The 18598-nt window shown below is 44.4% G+C and overlaps 1 protein-coding gene across 1 annotated transcript; it reads left to right on the top strand.

Moving 5' to 3' along the window:
- The first annotated feature begins 228 nt into the window (after window positions 1–228).
- ADAMTS1 (ADAM metallopeptidase with thrombospondin type 1 motif 1) lies at window positions 229–9848 on the top strand. The gene is made up of 9 exons (XM_055313671.1): window positions 229–1367; window positions 2924–3270; window positions 3834–3966; window positions 4379–4546; window positions 4984–5270; window positions 5500–5686; window positions 5777–5952; window positions 6863–7038; window positions 7400–9848. The coding sequence occupies exons 1-9, from the start codon at window positions 686–688 to the stop codon at window positions 8097–8099; spliced, it is 2856 nt and encodes a 951-aa protein (XP_055169646.1). The 5' UTR covers window positions 229–685; the 3' UTR covers window positions 8100–9848.
- The last annotated feature ends 8750 nt before the right edge of the window (window positions 9849–18598 follow it).

Here is an 18598-nt window from a genome sequence, read left to right as displayed (position 1 = left end):
GCCCGGGGCGCGCGGCCAGCGCGTAGGCCGTCCCCTCCCCTCCCCCGCCCGGGCCCGCGGCGCTGAGCGCGGTTTAGCACCGAGGAGCTTAGGGGGCGGTGTCTGGGTGGAAAGGCGGCCCGGAGGGAGGAAGAAGGGGGGTGGGGGGGAGGGGGAGGGGGTGGGGACTCGCTGGAGACTATAAAAGGGCGGCCCGGGCTGCCCGCTTCTTGCACTCGCTGGAGAGCGGCTCCGCGCCAGGGGCCCCTGCAAAGCCAGGGCGCACGCTAGGGCCGAGAGGACCGGGTCTTGCGCAAAGCCAGCAGCCCCGCGGCCAAAGCGGAGACCGACGAGGGGCTCCAGGCGCCGATCCTCGCGTTGCCCGTTGCCCCCTGCCCCCCGCGGCAGCCTCCCCGCCGGCCCCGCGCTGCGCGCTGCCTCCAGCTCCGCGCTCGAAGAAAAACTTCCCCGCGCGCCCGCAGGAGCGCGGCGCCTGTGTCCGCGTGACTCCGGGAGGCCCGTCCGCGGCCGGCTCCGCGCGCGCTTTCAAAGACTCATAGTAACTGTAGCAACCCGCGGCGAGGCCGGCGAGGCTCCTCCACGCTCCCGACCCGAACAATAGCCCCCTCGCTCCGTGCACGGCGGCGCGCGGTGCCTCCCGGGACCGGTCCCCGCGGGGCTTGGAAGGCGCACGGGAGGCGGCGACATGGGGCGCGCGGCGGCGGCGGCGGCGGCGGCGGCGGGGGCGGGGGCGGGGGCGCGGCGGCCTCGGGGCTCCCAGGCTGCGCCCGCGCCGCTCCTGCTCGCGGCGGCTGCGGCGCTGCTGCTCCTGCCGGGGGCGCGCGGGCGCCCCGCCGAGGAGGACGAGGAGCTGGTGCTGCCCGCCTTGGAGCGCGCGCCGGGGCAGCCGACCGCGCACCTCCGCCTGGACGCCTTCGGCCGCCAGCTGCACCTGGAGCTGCAGCCCGACCGCGGCTTCCTGGCGCCGGGCTTCACGCTGCAGACGGTGGGGCGCAGGCCCGGGCCCGACGCGCTGCGCCCCGAGCCAGCCGGCGACCTGGGCCACTGCTTCTTCTCCGGCACCGTGAACGGCGACTCGGCCTCCGCCGCCGCTCTCAGCCTGTGCGAGGGCGTGCGCGGCGCCTTCTACCTGCAGGGCGAGGAGTACTTCATCCAGCCCGCGCCCGCGCCCGCGCCCGCCGCCGCCGGGGAGGAGCCGCCCCGCTTCCATCTCCTGCGGCGGAGGCGGCGCGGCGGCGGCGGCGCCAAGTGCGGGGTCACGGACGAGGACGCCCAGCTCGCCGGGGGCGCGGGGGCGGCGGGCGAGGACGCCGGGGAGCCGGGGCCGCCGCGGGACCCCGCGCCGCCGCGGGCGCGCCAGCCCACAGGTACGGACCCCGCAGGCGTCGCTCCCCTGGTCTCGCCGCTCCCCCCCACCCCCGCTCCCCGCGTTCTCCGTGCGGCGCGTGCGGACGGGGGACCCCGGGTTCGCGGGCTCGAACGCGGGTCTGCGGACTGGACGGAGGGAGGCCCGCGTCGCCGAACGGACCCCATCCTGCTGGAAGCCGAACCCCGTCCGGCCGAATAATGAACGATGGGGAGGGGACAGGCAGGCCAACGGGTCTCCGTGCTGACCCAGGCGCAGCGTCGGGACAGGGAAGGGGGACGTTGGGGACCCGTCCCCTTGCTTTCTTTTTAACGACCGTGCAAGTGTTCTTAGGTCGGGGTTGCAACTTGGCCGCGCTTCGTTTTGCAACTGCTGCCCGGGCGCGCACCCTGCGCCCCGGGGAGGGCGGGGGAGCGACGGGGACCCCTGAAGGGGACCCCCCTCCCCGCATCCCCCCCCCCCGCTCCCCGAGGATGCCGACCCCGGGGCCCCAGCGCCGAACCTGCTTGGGAGGTCCCTGCCCGGCTGGCCCCGCCCCTCCGCGCCTCCCAGCTTGCGCTCCCTCTCGCGGCCGAGCTGGGCTCTCCGGCCCTGCCTGCTGCGCGTTAGTCCCTGCCCGGGTCCTGCTGCGTCTGCCCCCGGCTCTTGCACCCCTCTTGCAGGGGTGCGCGGGGCTCGCTGTCCTCATCCCCTCACTCTTATCACTTTGGTGCTTTTTTTCTTTTTCTCCCTTGACTCTCTCGCGTGCCTCGTTTTCAAGTTTTCCTCCCCCCCCCCCCCCGCCTGTACATCTGCTCCTTGAAGCAGTTACATGATCAGCGTCCCAGTGTAGGACTTCCCCAGGGGGGTGGTTTTTCAGTCCAGAGTCAAAGGGCCCTTTTCTGAATAAGCAAACGTGGTCCCCGCGGCTGGAGGCGGGAACTTACTTCCCTGGGGCGGTGGGAGCAGGGCAATAGCCTGCCGGGCAGAGTGTGTGGTCCTTGTGCCCCGATTTGGCAAGAGCAGAGCACCCCCGAGGGACCCCTGGAATGAGAGCAGAGCAGGCTGAGATTCCTTCAAGCCCGGCCCCTTGGCAGAGGTCCCAGCCCTGCCCTGGGCCTTCCACGTGGAGTCGGATGATCTCATTCAAGGATTTTAGTCCTGGCCTGTGAAAGAGTGACTCAGGGGCTCTGCTCTGCCTGCTGCCCTGGCTCCAGATTTTTACTACGGCTGGGTAGGCTGCTGTGCGTGCTGCCTTGTTCAGGCTCTAGGATTTCTAAGAGGACAAAAGAAATCCTGTTCACAAAAAAAAAAAAAAACGCATATACAACAACAACCACCACAAAAATCCATGAACCCTCAGTGGCCCACGTGTCCTTTTTTATTTACAATAAAGGAGAAGACTTTAAGAGTAACATCTTCAGTGAGAAGAGATGCAAATATTTTTGTGACTATTGTTCCACGTGTATTTCTGTCTTATTTGCTTTGGCTGCTTAGGCTTTCCTTATATACTCTGGGAAGGGAACTATTCCTGGCAAGAGGGCCCCTGAGCAAATGATCTCTTCTGTCTCTTTACAGGAACTGCAAGTGTAAGAAAGAAGCGGTTTGTGTCCAGCCACCGCTATGTGGAAACTATGCTTGTGGCCGACCAGTCAATGGCAGAGTTTCACGGTAGTGGTCTGAAGCATTACCTTCTCACCTTGTTCTCGGTGGCGGCCAGGCTCTACAAACACCCCAGCATTCGGAATTCGGTGAGCCTGGTGGTAGTGAAGATCCTGGTCATCTATGAGGAACAGAAGGGGCCAGAAGTCACTTCCAACGCTGCCCTCACTCTGCGGAACTTCTGCAACTGGCAGAAACAACACAACCCGCCCAGTGACCGGGACGGAGAGCACTATGACACGGCGATTCTCTTCACCAGACAGGTGAGAGGGAGCCCTTGCCAATAGGACTGTCTCTCCTCTTGGGAGTCACCTTTGGCACAAGCAAAGGGGTATAAGGCATTTCTTTTTTTTTTTTTTTTAATTTTTATTTATGATAGTCACACACAGAGAAAGAGAGAGGCAGAGACATAGGCAGAGGGAGAAGCAGGCTCCATGCACCGGGAGCCCGACGTGGGATTCGATCCCGGGTCTCCAGGATCACGCCCTGGGCCAAAGGCAGGCGCTAAACTGCTGCGCCACCCAGGGATCCCGGTATAAGGCATTTCACCAGTGCTCTTGCGCTTACATTTTTTTTTTTTTAATTGGCAAGCGTGGTCCCTTTGGCTTATGTCTTCCTTTTTTAATATCTCCAGTCTCACAGCCCTATTTGAATAGCATTAGAGACATCTTAAAGTCACCCAAAGTAGTCCCAAAGGGACAGCCAAAGCAACAGTGAATGCAAATGCCCCAGAACAAATGTGGCGTTACATTGTGACCAAAAAGTTAGGTCCCAAGGTTCCGTGCTCTCGGCCCCTATGAGTAAAGGACCCACCTTTTCCTTTTAGGACCTGTGTGGGGCCCAGACATGTGATACTCTTGGGATGGCTGACGTTGGAACTATATGTGACCCCAGCCGAAGCTGCTCAGTCATAGAGGACGATGGCTTGCAAGCTGCCTTCACTACAGCTCACGAACTAGGTGAGTCCATTTCAGAGGAGACCTTAAGTCCGCTTCATGATTTCAAACCGATAAACTGTATGTTAATTTCGGGGGGGGGGGAGAGTTGACGGTTATATTGCTATTTTAGGTTCCAGAGCTTTCTAGAAACTGCAGGAAATATTTTTTCCACTATTCTAAATGTGCCAGCCTTCTAAGAATTCAAAATAACATCGTAGGAGCTCTGGACATTTGGAAATTCACATATTGGTTTGCATCTTATTAAAAAAAATATTTTTTTTAATAGGCACATTGTGTCCAAACTAGATCGTTCCTCAAATACATTTCTTCTTCTAGAACTATCCCTTTGAAACAAATAAATCCCAGTTGGGGAACAGAGGGAAAGTGCTGCAAATGACCTATGTTTTGATGTGGGTTTTGGATTGCTTCTCAGGCCACGTGTTTAACATGCCACATGATGATGCAAAGCAGTGTACCAGCATTAATGGTGTCGACCAGAATTCCCACATGATGGCATCAATGCTTTCCAACTTGAACCACAGCCAGCCTTGGTCTCCCTGCAGCGCCTACATGATTACTTCATTTCTGGATAATGGTCACGGTGAGATGCTTGAGCTACTCTTCCTAGATGTTATCCGGCCTTCCACACGTAAAGTTCTAGTTAAACCAACTTTCTCTTTTTTTGTTCCTTTTATTTTCTCCTCCTTCCAAATTACTTTCGTTGTCAAGAGCATACGTTTTTAGATCTTAATTCCCAAGAACAGATCATTTTTCTGGCTGAGTAGCTCCCATAACATACATTAATTGGAGTTTTTTAGCGAAACAATAATTTCCCATCATTGTTAATGCAGAAATACCCCCTTGAGGACAGTATCTTACAAGTCCTGTAAATCTCTCTGGCATTTGCCCCAGAAACTCTAGTTTTCAAATCCCTCTGCTATTATATTATGTCTTATGATAAATATCTTCTGAAGCTGATCTACGCTTTGAGTGTTTTCATTCACTGTTTTTTAATACTAGTTGCCATTTCCTTCGCAGGGGAATGTTTGATGGACAAGCCCCAGAGCCCTATCCAGCTCCCCACAGATCTCCCCGGGACCCTGTATGATGCCAACCGGCAGTGCCAATTTACATTTGGGGAGGAGTCCAAACACTGTCTGGATGCAGCCAGCACCTGCATGACCCTCTGGTGCACGGGCACCTCTGGCGGATTGCTGGTGTGCCAAACCAAACACTTCCCTTGGGCAGACGGCACCAGCTGTGGAGAAGGAAGATGGTGTATCAACGGCAAGTGTGTGAACAAGACAGACAAGATGCACTTTCATGTGAGTCTTGCTATCGCCACATGTGCATACTCCTTTAAAATTCAGAATGGGGAGGAACAAAGTGATGCTAAGGCATCTGATGCCACAGTAAACACCCCGTCTGGGGCTTTGATGGGGGACACGAGAGATTATTTTTACAAATGATTCTCGATCTCTTATTTTTCTCATCTGTTTCCCAAAAAGACCTCTGCAGGGAGTTCTAATGCTGATCTCTTGTCTCCCCCTTTAGACTCCTGTGCATGGCAGCTGGGGGCCATGGGGACCCTGGGGAGACTGCTCAAGAACCTGTGGTGGTGGAGTTCAGTACACAATGAGAGAATGTGACAACCCAGTCCCCAAAAACGGAGGGAAATACTGTGAAGGCAAGCGCGTGCGCTACAGGTCATGTAACATTGAGGACTGTCCAGATAACAATGGTGAGTAGAAATAGGGCGGAAACCTTGTGGCCACAAGCCAGCAGGTAAGGGTTGAAAACTGATGATGTCATTATATCCTTTTCTTTCCAGGGAAAACCTTTAGAGAGGAGCAGTGTGAGGCGCACAATGAGTTTTCTAAAGTTTCCTTTGGGAGCGGGCCCGCGGTGGAGTGGACTCCCAAGTATGCTGGAGTGTCCCCCAAGGACAGGTGCAAGCTTATCTGTCAAGCCAAAGGCATTGGCTTTTTCTTCGTCTTGCAGCCCAAGGTACTTTCATTCATACTTTTGCCTAAGAAACAAGGGACTTGAATTGTGACTTTCACACACAACCTGTGATACAGCTTCGCTAATTAATATATTAACGTGTTCCATTTCAAGTCAGATCTCCTTGTCTTCTAGATACATTGGCAACTGCCCCCTTTGAGTGTGGTGGTGTTTTCAGTGTGAATAAAGCTTGAATCCAGCACTCAGGATTCTTATCATTGCTTGTTCCTAAAAAGAATTGCTTTGTATCTGATATACAAAGAAAAGCCCTTTATGGCTACATAAATTTGTGTGGCAGCCAGCCAGTAGTGGTTTTGGAGAATAGCTTAGGCACAATCTGCAGTACTTACTGGTGATGACCAGTGGCATGTGCAAATAGACTTATTAAAATGAAGTCTGAGCGTTGATCACTCTTGTGTTTGAGAACATGTCTTGAACTAGTAGAAGCATCATTTTGCTGTTTTGCTGAGGAGATAGATCTGGTTCTGAGTTTTAAAAAAAGAGAAAGAGACACTGAATTTTGGTTGAGATTATCGTGTACCCTTATTATCACTGTTGGCTATGAAGATATTTCCCAGGTGCAGATTCAACATATAGCTTATTTACTTACTTTCTCGGTGTCTATGATTGCTGGGTATTATTCTCGGCACTGAGCATACCACAGTAAACAAGTTGACAAGCTCTGCTCCCATTGACTTCACCTAGAAGTGAGATAGGTCAATAAATAATCAAAAAAATTTATAATTTTTTCAGATGTCCCCACTGTAGGGAACACGCCACTCAGAAGGGTGGTACGTGGCATGCGCAGAGAGCAGAGATGTTACGTTAACGAGGAAAACTTTCCTAACTGTCAGAGCATCACTTCTTTCCCATGTTGGCGTGTGACACCAGACACATGTTCTTCCTTTCTCAGGTGGTTGATGGTACCCCATGTAGCCCGGATTCCACCTCTGTCTGTGTGCAAGGACAGTGTGTAAAAGCTGGTTGCGATCGAATCATAGACTCCAAAAAGAAGTTTGATAAGTGTGGTATCTGTGGAGGAAACGGATCTACGTGCAAGAAAACATCAGGATCGGTTACTAGTGCAAAGTGAGTCTTAAAAAACGTCAGACTGTCAGAGATCTTACTAAGCACACGTGTAACTGTATGGGTCTGGTAAAAATGACCTGCTGAGTGAGGAGCACGGTTTCAAGCTATGTGAGAGAATGAGCCAGGGACTGAGAGATTCTTTTTTTTTTTTTTTTTAAGATTTTATTTATTTATTCATGAGACACACACACAGAGAGAAAGAGAGGCAGAGGGAGAAGCAGGCTCCATGCAGGGACCCCGATGTGGGACTTGATCCCGGGTCTCCAGGATCACGTCCTGGGCCGAAGGCAGGCGCTAAACCACTGAGCCACCCAGGGATCCCCAACTGAGAGATTCTCACGTCTGTTTTTCTTGCCTGCAGACCTGGATATCACGATATCGTCACAATTCCAGCTGGAGCCACAAACATCGAGGTGAAACAACGGAATCACAGGGGATCCAGAAATAACGGAAGCTACCTTGCCATCAAAGCTGCTGATGGCACGTACATCCTGAACGGAGACTTCACTCTGTCCACTTTGGAGCAAGACATTACCTACAAAGGTACCGTCCTGAGGTACAGCGGCTCCTCCGCGGCGTTGGAGAGAATCCGCAGCTTCAGCCCTCTCAAGGAGCCCATAACCATCCAGGTGCTCACGGTGGGCAACGCCCTGCGCCCTAAGATTAAATACACCTATTTCGTGAAGAAGAAGAAGGAGTCTTTCAACGCCATCCCCACGTTCTCCGAGTGGGTCATCGAAGAGTGGGGCGAGTGCTCCAAGTCCTGCGGCCTGGGCTTGCAGAGGAGGCTGGTGGAGTGCCGAGACCTCAACGGGCAGCCGGCCTCCGAGTGTGCGAAGGAGGTGAAGCCGGCCAGCACCAGGCCCTGCGCCGACCTGCCTTGCCCCCGCTGGCAGCTGGGGGACTGGTCACCATGTTCCAAGACCTGCGGGAAGGGTTACAAAAAGAGAACCTTGCAGTGTCTGTCCCACGACGGGGGGGTGCTGTCTCACGAGAGCTGTGATCCTTTGAAGAAACCTAAGCATTACATAGATTTTTGTACGATGGCAGAATGCAGTTAAGCAGCGTCAGTGTGGAGGGAAGGACGAGTGTGGAAGGGCTGATGCATTGCAATCATGAAGGCTGGAGGGGTCCAGTGCACCTTGCCGGTGATCAACAGGGAGTGTGTCAGGAAGCTGGGAGCGTAGAGGTAGGTAGAAAAGAAGTTAGGTCGTCAGAATATCCTGCCAGTTACGAATCGGATAGGGTAGTTAATGAGGGTCATTAATCTCTGAGCAATGATATAGCATGATAAAGCCCCAGGGCATTGTTATTATTATTATTCCTTGCGTTACATCTATGATGAGTTTAAAAAGAAAATAGAAACCGTTGTCACAATGAGTTTAAGGAGCACGCAATCCCTGTTTTGTGGTACCAATTCATTACTTTGTATCAGGCGTGTTGGGGAATGAAAAGCAGAAGAAAGAGGTATTTTTTTGTTTTGTTTTTTTGTTTGTTTGTTTTTTTAGTTTCAGACAGGGCTTACTTTACCTCAGTAACAATGGAGGGAGAAAGGGGTACAAATAGCATCTTGACCCAGCACAGATTACGGCTGCTACAATTTCAGAGAAGTTTCCATCATCTTGTCCACCCAGAGGTAAGAATTCAGGACTTTCCAGCTCGAGAGAAATGCGTAACGACATCACATGACTCCAGTGAACTCCTCTTTGCTCTCTTGCGCCATTGTTGTGTCTTTATTCATGATTTCGTTTTGACAAAGAGACGATTGCACATGTTTGTAAAAAATGCAGTAGTAAGTCTACGAAGGGTAAAAAAAGCAGCAATAAATCATATGCTCGTGAAAGCCAGAGGAGGCAGGATGGGGCTCAGTACCCCCTACTTTCTCTCCTCCTGATGTAAGCCTCCTTTAGGAATATGGATGTGAAACAGCAGTTCGTGTCTCAAGAAAGACCGGGTGATCACACAAAAAGGATGTAATGCCAATCTAAGAATGGGGTGTATAGGATGGGATCCCCAGTGTTTGGGGACACGAAGATCACTCGTCTCACAGTGGGGAGGCTACTGAGGGGTAGCAGGTCCATCCCCAGCAGCTGGTCCAACAGTCATATCCTGGTGAATGTCTGTTCAGCTCTTCTACTATGAAAGAGAATATGACTTTTTTTTTTTCCGTATGTATATAGTAAAATATGTTACTATAAATTCTACGTACTTTATAAGTATTTGTTTGTGTATTCCTTCCAAGAAGGACTATAGTTTGTAATAAATCCCTATAATAACATATTTATTTTTATACATTTCTTTCTAATGATAAAACTTTTAAGTTATATCGCTTTTGTAAAAGGGCATATAAAGATAGAGTATTTATACAATATATGTTACTAGAAATAATAAAAGAACACTTTTTGAATATGTGTGTCTCTTTTTTTTAAATGGGAGTTAATGCCTGGGAAGGATATCAGACACAAATATTGAATTTGAAGGCTGAGTAATTTTCTTAAATTTTGTAGGAATAAGATTTCATGCTAATGAAATGTATTTTATGTATCCTTAGTGTATGTGATTGCTACCCTAAAAGAAGAAGTCTATTATATCTTCGGTGATAGGTAGATTTTGTTATTAATGCAATAACGTACGCCAGTGGTTGGCAAATGTGTTCTGTGAAGAGCCAGATACTAAATATTTTCAGTTTTGTGGGCCAGATCATCTCTGTCACAATGACTTACCTGTGCTGTGGTAGCATGAAAATAGCCACAGACAATACATAAATGAATGGGCATGGTGGTGTTCTAATAAAACTTTATTTACAAAAACTGGGCCAAATCTGTTCTGTGGGCAGTTTGCCAACCTCGGATATATAACATAAGTGAGAAAAGGTGCGATTCTGGACACATTTTGAACTTGTGTCTCTTCAATTATGTCATGTGAGTGAGATTTGTGAAAGCGGTTAAGCTACTGAGTAGAAAATGACTCTTTATAAATTACATTTGGGATAGACCTTGGCATGGTGAGCCAAGCCGTCCAGACATTCCACTTGCTCTTCAGGAACACATGAGGTGTTTTGGAGAAACCCTGGTTCCAGGCCGCTCTGGGTGGCCTTGCGTAAATCACTGTAATTTAAATACTAAATGGTACATCAATGATTTTAAAAGTTGAGACCGCTTCCAAAGTAACTACATTTGTCTCAGGAAATAGTTTATTTACTAGAAGACTTGGATTATGTGGTTAACCACAGACAACCCCAATGTTACATTTTCATCCTTTTTTTTCACCCTCCTTAGTTTTCTCGAGTAGTTCTATATAACATGTTAATTTGAGATTCAGATGATCATTTCCAATTTGCCTTCAGAATTGCCCAAAGCGTTCTTCCCCTGAACAGTCGAATATAACATTCTCAGAAGCCAGGTGCATGGGTCAGAAAGTGGAGTGGGTGTGGGGAAAAGCCATGTTTGTTTGCTTTTTTTTTTTTTTCCCACCTACTGGCCACTGAACTGAAAGGTGACAGTCAAGTAAGCCTCCTTACCGTGGGAGCTAGTCCTGGTCCTAAAGAACTCAGTTAAACATAGAATTTGGCCATGCAATTCAGCGAACTAGACTAACATGCTTTTTGTACCAACTACCATCAGTATTTACTTTTCTAGATTACTGTGTACGAATCCCAATAGCAAATGGCATTGAGAATGCACACAAGAAATGCCCTTACTCTCAGTTACTATATAAGCTATTTGATAAAATAAGATAAATATGCCTAAAATAATAATCCATTTGCAGATCTTGTCTAATTCACCAATGAGGGTTTTTTTTTCCTTCTTTTTAAAAGGTTTACACTAAAAAGATAAAAATAAAATAAGGTTTACACTGATTGGATGTGTTAAGCAGGAGCCTGAAATTCAGAGCACAAAGATAAAAGCAGCCAAAAGACTTTCCACCCTCCTCTTTATTCTCAATCCAAGGTAATACCAAACAATTTTCTAAGTTGTCGTATTATTTTTTTTCAGCCCTCTGTTGGTAAGATTTTCTTTTTATCAATAAACTGAGCGGTTAAAATACTTCATTTGGGCAGCAAAGAGAGTTTAGGTCAAAACACATCTAGTTCTGTGAGCTTTGCCTGGGCATCTGCTTCAAAGGAGGAAAAGTTGTGTTCACTCATGTTGCAGATATCAGTGATGGGTGGGCATAATGTTGAGTACTAAACCAGACACCTAATTTTCAAAGCATTTCATGGGCATTCTTTCTCCAGCATTTCAATAACCACCATGTAAGCACAGCTTCTGGACCAGAGCTTTCCCTTAAAAACTGGCAAAAATTGTTTCCAACTTTTGCTCTTTAAATTGTCTTCTGGAAGAGGCCACTTCAGCTCACGATGTGACTAAGAAGCAATAGACAACAGCACCATTTGCTAACCTCATTGGTTTTCCAAAAGGAAGGAAAACAAAAATTGTTAATGTAAGGGTGGGTGGTACTAGACTTACCAGGGAAACTGACCAAAGCTACCTCATTATAGACGTGTGGCCACATACATACTTCTGTGACATGAATGAGCTTGTATGACATTGGCAGAAATGGAAACAGGAAAACATGGACGATACTTTGGTTCCTCAACAAGTCTTCCCAGCTAATAAATGTTTTATACCTTCTCGTAAGAGGAACAGAACAGAAAATATACTAAGTCATAAACATGGCAAGTCACAGAGGAATCCAGAACTACATACAATGCACACTCACCCTACTTGTCTCCATTTGATCTGTCTTGGAATTTCCTAATGCAGTCTTTGTTTAGTTTGCTCTTGGCTCCATAACTTGGAAGGCTGAACCCTTCCTTACAGCTGCCTCCTATTAATCATATTGCCCTTATTTAAGGGTAAGTTTCTAGAGTTTCTATACAATTGTTTCTAATTTAGCATATTTTATTAGCTATGGTTATTTCTTAGTCTCTAGGATTCCTATCATTTTATATTCTGCTCTTAAGAGAAGGCATAAAACATTTACTTGCTGAGGTGGGAAGGAGATAGAGTGCAATTTTATGTCAACTAATCTAGGAAACCTTTCTCAGTAAAAAGATATGTGGGAGGAAACCAGAGGGATGTGAAAGGACAATTCTCTAAGAGATGAGATTACACCATGGAGAGGTGGTCACCACAGGTGAGAATGAGCTCAGCTTCTTGGAGGGAATAGCAAGAGGCCATTGTGACTAGAACAATGAACAAAGGGGAGGGAGAAGGGGTCAGTGGAAGGCAGATATGTGATAAAAAGAGGTCAAATTCTGTACAAGACTTTGATATTTGCAGATGGATATAGATAGCAAAAAATCTCACTGTGGATGAGTCCAAGGTTTTTTTTTTTTTCTGTTTTATTTTTTTGGGGGGGAAGAAGTAATGGGTGTTCTGTGCAACACGGATCTGTATTATATTCTAAAAATAAACAAAAAAAATTTTAGTTAAGTGTTGAAGCTAGTTTTAAATATAAGCTAAGTCTAAATAATTGTTGAAATATGGTTTCAAAATTAACTGAAAATATAAAAACAATAGTTAAAACAGATGGTATATAATGTAGAATATGTTAATAATAATAACTCACGGAGATCCCTGGGTGGCTCAGTGGTTTAGCGCCTGCCTTCAGCCCAGGGCGTGATCCTGGAGTCCGGGGATCAAGTCCCACATCGGGGTCCCTGCGTAGAGCCTGCTTCTCCCTCTGCCTCTCTCTCTCTGTGTCTCTCATGAATAAATAAATAAAATCTTTAAAATAATAATAATAATAACTCACATCTAAAACCATATGTTATATTGACCAAATCATAACAGCTGGATAGAATTTCATATATGAGAGTTATAAAAGGAAGTCATTTTATGTTTGAATTTTATAATTAGACAAATACAGATGAATAATATTTCCTGAAAAGAAATTTCCAAAAATGTCTCTGTGGAAAGAGGATGTATATAAAACATAACACATAAAGAAAAGAATGGAAAACAAAAAATAAGGTATCAGAATACCAACAACATTACTATGACAATACATTGTTTAGATTGTCCTATTAAAAGACAGACATCTTAAGAATCTGTCTAAAAATAATATCCAATGACATGATAACGATAAGGGAATTAAGTCAAAATGGCATTTCTTCAAAGAAGTCCAAAGATTATCAGGCAAACAGTAGGGGAAAAAAACAGAATAAAATATAATGTCTGCCAAAATTACATTTAAGATGGAGAAAAACAGTAAGCAAAATAAAGAAGAATATTTCTTATGGATTAAAAGTAGACGTACAATAAAATATGTGTCCCAAATAATTATATGTCCTAATTATATAGAACATCTATATGTCAATTAAAAACTGCTGAAAGTGCAAAAAATAATGAACGTGTAAGAACTATTCTGTCTTTAAAACCTCTGTAGGAAAAAGCAGACATTTTTTCTAGGTAAGAAAAAACTACAAAACTTTAGAAAGACATAGAAGAATACTTGAATACAGTAAGACATAAACATTTCTTTTATTCTAAATCATAAACCTTTTATTTTTTCCCAAAATAATGAGTAGATTTAATAATATTCCAATCACTAGCCATTCATCAATTTTTGGAAATTGACTAACATGATTCTAAAGTTCATCTGAAGAAATAAACTTGAGGAAAACAAAGAGAAACACAACTGAAAAAACAAAGTGTAATATAAGATACTTATTAGACTTGACTTGAGCATGCTCCATGTATTTTAATAGAATTGTATAGGGATAGGTGATAGATAACCTTGTGAGCATGGCATAACTTACAGATTTGTAGAATCACTATTTTATACACCTGAAACTAATTTAACATTGTATGTCAACCATCCTTCAAAAAAAATATTACAGCATAAAACTATAGTTAGAAAAACGTGATACTTGTGGAATTATTGACAAGCATATCCATGGGCAAGAAAGATAGCTCAGAAATAAACCTCAGTAACCATAACCACAAGACAGCATTAGTATCTGATGAAGTCAGCAACATAAATCTGAGAGCAAAAAAGAATCATTCCAAATGTAGCCTTAAAAAAATAGAAAACAAAGAAAGAAAGAAAAAAGGAGAACAAAAAACCCAACCACACTCATAGAGAGAATACACTGGTGATTACCAGAGGGGAGAGGGATGGGAGGATGGGTGAAATAGGTGAGGGGGAAAATAAGTAGAAATTCACTTGAGAAAAAAAAAGTTTACACTCTTCTTTCAGAGCATTCATCAACTTAAATTCCATATATATAAAAAAGTTAAAACATTTAGATGCAACCAATATAGAGAAATATTTATCTGATATCTCAACATAGAAATAATGAGAGACATTACACAGCCAAGACACACACACACACACACACACACACACACACACAGGTTGATGTGATTGGCTTAAAAACTTTAAATTGTGTTTCAGAAGAATCCTTGAAAAAAATGTAAGTGTATTTTCATTAGACAACCAAGCTTGCATGGAAGCTTTCCCACAGGCCATTAGTTTCTCCCCATGATTCCAAATGGCCACCCAATTAAGAGCTAATCATGCTTTAGATATCAAAGTAAATGTGACTTTTCCAGGGAAACCCTCCCAGAACCCTTAGGCTGGATGACGCTATATAAAAGCACCCTGCACTTTCCTTTCTTGTCACTTTTCACAAAAATCCTCTACTTTTCTAGCTCTGGGTCTGCTTTGCTCACTCTTTTTTCCCCCGTTCTTAGAATTTTGCCTGTGTGATATTTTTATTCAATGAGTAACGCTTAAAAATAGTCAAACTACTGGACACCAAATTTCTACTCCTAGGAAACTATGCTAAATATTTTAAAAATCACAAAGATTTATATAGGAATGTTACATAAATCTGAGTACAGGCATCAAAGAAGTCTGCTGAGGACTATTTATGACATACAAAACATAAATAACAGATAGTAATAATGATAGTCAACATCCCTGAAAGTTAACTATGTGTTTTACATAAGTTAATTCTGTTAATAACCCCCCTAAAAACTCTGGTGTAGATATTATTACTATTTCTATCTTATAGATAAGGAAACAAGCAAAGAGAGATTGAACTACTTGATTAAGATAGAACAGTTAGCAGGCAACTGAGCAGGATTCCAATGGAGGCAGCCAACCTTAAGATCCTGTAACCTCTCCTCTTTTAAGCATTAAACCATATTAGGGGTGCCCGGGTGGCTCAGTCAGTTAGGTGGCCAACTTTTGATTTTGGCTCAGGTCATGATGTCAGGGTCCTAGAATAAAGCCCCACATCAGTCTTGTGCTCAGTTTGGAGTCGGCTTGAGGATTCTCTCTCACTTTTCCTCTGCCCCTCCCCCCAATTCATGCCTTCTCTCTCTCTCTCCCTCTCTCTCTCTCTCTCTAAAATGAATAAATAAATCTTTAAAAAAATATTATTGCTACCAAACTGTATATACAAACACACACACACACTCACTCACACTTAAGAACGCATATACACAAAAATAACATATCTGGCTCTCTTTATTTTCTTCTTTGTACTTTTAGGTATTTTCCAAATTTTCTAACATAACACAACTGTATCTTTTTATAATCAGAAAAGAAAGCTATTTTCAAAGGGTGGGAAAACCCTAAGTAGAGTGGTTTTCATTGTGTGAGTTCTTTCTAGCCAGTAATTTAGAGACACTGTAAATGTTATATGTTTTTGGTTTTTTGGCCCCCAATAAGCATCCTTTAAAAGTTGAAACATGTTTGCAATACCATAACATAAAGAAAAGTCAGTTTTGTTGATATGTATATGGTGATGGCTTCAGTATGGAGGCAAAAATCAAGGTAGATAAATTGGTCAACTTATTCCTGATTTCATATTATAATTTCAATATATACATTACTTTCCAAAGAGATGTATACTATATATCACTGAAAATTATTTAAAATTAGATTTCAGATTCAAGTGTGATTGGGTTTTCCACCATTTTATATTTTTCTACCTCTTTGTCCCTATTTGTCAGTGAAGAGGATGAATGAGCAGTAAATCTCCAAGAATTTAGAATTACTGACACTTTAATTTAAAGAAAAATGTGTACCTCACATCCAGAAGAGATCAAGGAGAATCAAACTCATAAATTCCTATCAGGCATAAAATCCACATGGCTTGTGTATTTATGTGTGTGCGTTTCATTGTGTTAGGAAGAAGTGCTTTCTTCCAAAGCAATGCAGGGTGCAAAAGTAGCCAAATGTTAGCATTAAGGAAAAAGCTGGGCTCAAGATCCACACTGACATTCTCAATTATCCTAGATTATCTATGAAACAGAATTCACCAAAAGCTAAGAGCAAAGGAATAAACTACAATTTTCCATATAGACAATATGCATAAAAAAATAAAGCCAAGACGTGACAACGATATCCCTCTGTATTTACAAAAATTTGTGAAAATAACTTTCACATTGCTTAAATTGTCCTTTTCAGTTGTCCTCATTTTCCTTATGGAAACTTGTCAGAGGGGCAGAGAATTTTTTTTTCCTTTTTGCCATAAACAAAAAGGATATCCAAGAAGTGCTGACAGTAACATATTAAGAAGGAATAATGGCCTTTTAATTCAGTGGTGTTTATTACCTTGACCAACACATCAGTGGAAAGGTCCTATCATCTCATAACTGGTGAGATATTTTCAAATTGTCTCTCGTTTCAAAAACTAAAGCTAGATCCTGAAGCAAAATGAAATGTCTGGAATTTTCTTTAAAATTCTCAAGCAGAAACAGAAAAGACAGGGATAGATGAAACAACATCAGTGAAGTGATAATTGTTAATGCCGAGTGATGGATAGAGACTCATTATACTTTGTTCTCTACTTTTGTGTAATTAATTTTTTTCTAGGAGAAAAAGTAAAAAAAAAAATAAGAAGAATTTGAAAGGAAAAAATCTAAAAACTAAGGACAAGTCATACTTTTTAGTTCAATTTACAAATCAAATCAGGCTTGAAGTAATTTACAATAAAACATATATTGGTCTCATTTTCTACTCTTCCACATGCTTTGGGGGAAGAATAAATGTATTTAAAGTACACACCCTTAAAAACACAGAAACTCTCCAAAACAGCTTGGGGTAGAGGGCAAGAGGAAATCCCGTGGTAGCTGAGAGAAAGAAGGGAAAGAAAGGAGGGAGAAAGACATCCTTTTGACTTGCAGCACTGCAAAATATAGAGCTATTCAGTGAGTTCTCTGTTCTAATAAGCTGAGAACTTATCACTTTTCTCCTGAGACTTGATTTATATATTATCAGAGTCTGTAAAAATCAGTTCCCTTTTATATATTATAGGTTTGCATCAAGAGAAAGAACAGCAAGTAAAGAGGATGAAAATGGAAAGTCCCTTTTGTTTCTAAATATATAGGAAAGGCAAGCTGAGTGCAGGGAAGGGAATTAATATGAAGAGACTCAGAGGGATTCTCCTTTGGGAAGCTGAGGGAGGCCAGGCCCAAGCATCATGCTGGGCACAGACAGAGGACACATTTGGCAACCTTGCAGTTGCAGATGAGGGATCTCAGCTGAAAGATTTAAGAAATGGGCAAGGATCAAAGATCTCTGATTTCTAGCTGAAGCTCTTCACCAGATGTATTAAATTAGTCGTCTGCTGAATTTCTTTCTTGTTTTCTTCTTTAAAGTGGCTGTACCAGGTCCGTGCTGCATCTTGCATAAAGCAGGGAAGGGCACCAAATAAAGAACACAAGAGCCGAGCAGCCGTCTGCAATGAGAGGCATTATTATACTGTCCTGGCTTTTCACTTATTTCAAGTTGGTTTACTCAGTTCTGAATGTTCCAGAACCTTTCACCTTCAAAATTTTCACCAAAGTTGTTAACTAGAGTAGAAGCAACAGGCTTGGCTTCCGTCCTCTCTCTTCTCAGAGCATGCCAGAGGTAATAAATAAAATGGGACTCACTCCAAAGGATACTGGAGAGGAAAGGGAAGAAGAGCAGGAGCATATACCATCCATCGGCAGATCAATTCTAAATAAATGGAAGTTGGCTGAAGGCCTTCATCTCAAGCAGTAAGGTCACAGAATCTCAAATGCTAGATCTTCAAGTCTATGGGCAGGGTCCTCTCCTCTTAAAGATCCAAAGAGATGACACCTAGTTATTAAGCTACAAGATATTCTGGAATGTTCCCCAAAATACTGGGATAATTTCTTTTAGAAGTTGAACAACAGTTAACCCTGTGTTTTTCTATTTAAAATACTCTTTTTTAAAGATTGATTTATTTATTCATGAGAGACACACAGAGAGAGAGGCAGAGATATAGGCAGAGGGACAAGCAGGCTCTTTGCAGGGAGCCCAATGCGGGACTCGATCCTGGGATCACGCCCTGAGCTAAAGGCAGATGCTCAACCACTGAGCCACCCAGGCATCCCTCTATTTAAAATACTCTTACACTAATACTGACATTCTAATACCATACCTTGTTAGTATCCCCTACGTAGGTAGTAGTGATACTAGAATGTTCTTATATAGACCTTGAGCATGACCTAAGATCGGAGCTCCACAATTAAGAAACAATTGTGCAAGTTTGCTAAATAAATTTGGTTTCAGTCTAGGCTCTCTCTTT

Source organism: Nyctereutes procyonoides, unplaced genomic scaffold (assembly GCF_905146905.1).
Source record: "Nyctereutes procyonoides isolate TBG_1078 unplaced genomic scaffold, NYPRO_anot_genome, whole genome shotgun sequence".
NCBI lineage: Eukaryota > Metazoa > Chordata > Mammalia > Carnivora > Canidae > Nyctereutes > Nyctereutes procyonoides.
The sequence above is the reverse complement of the archived record's forward strand: the minus strand, read 5'-3'. Positions and strand labels throughout refer to the sequence as shown.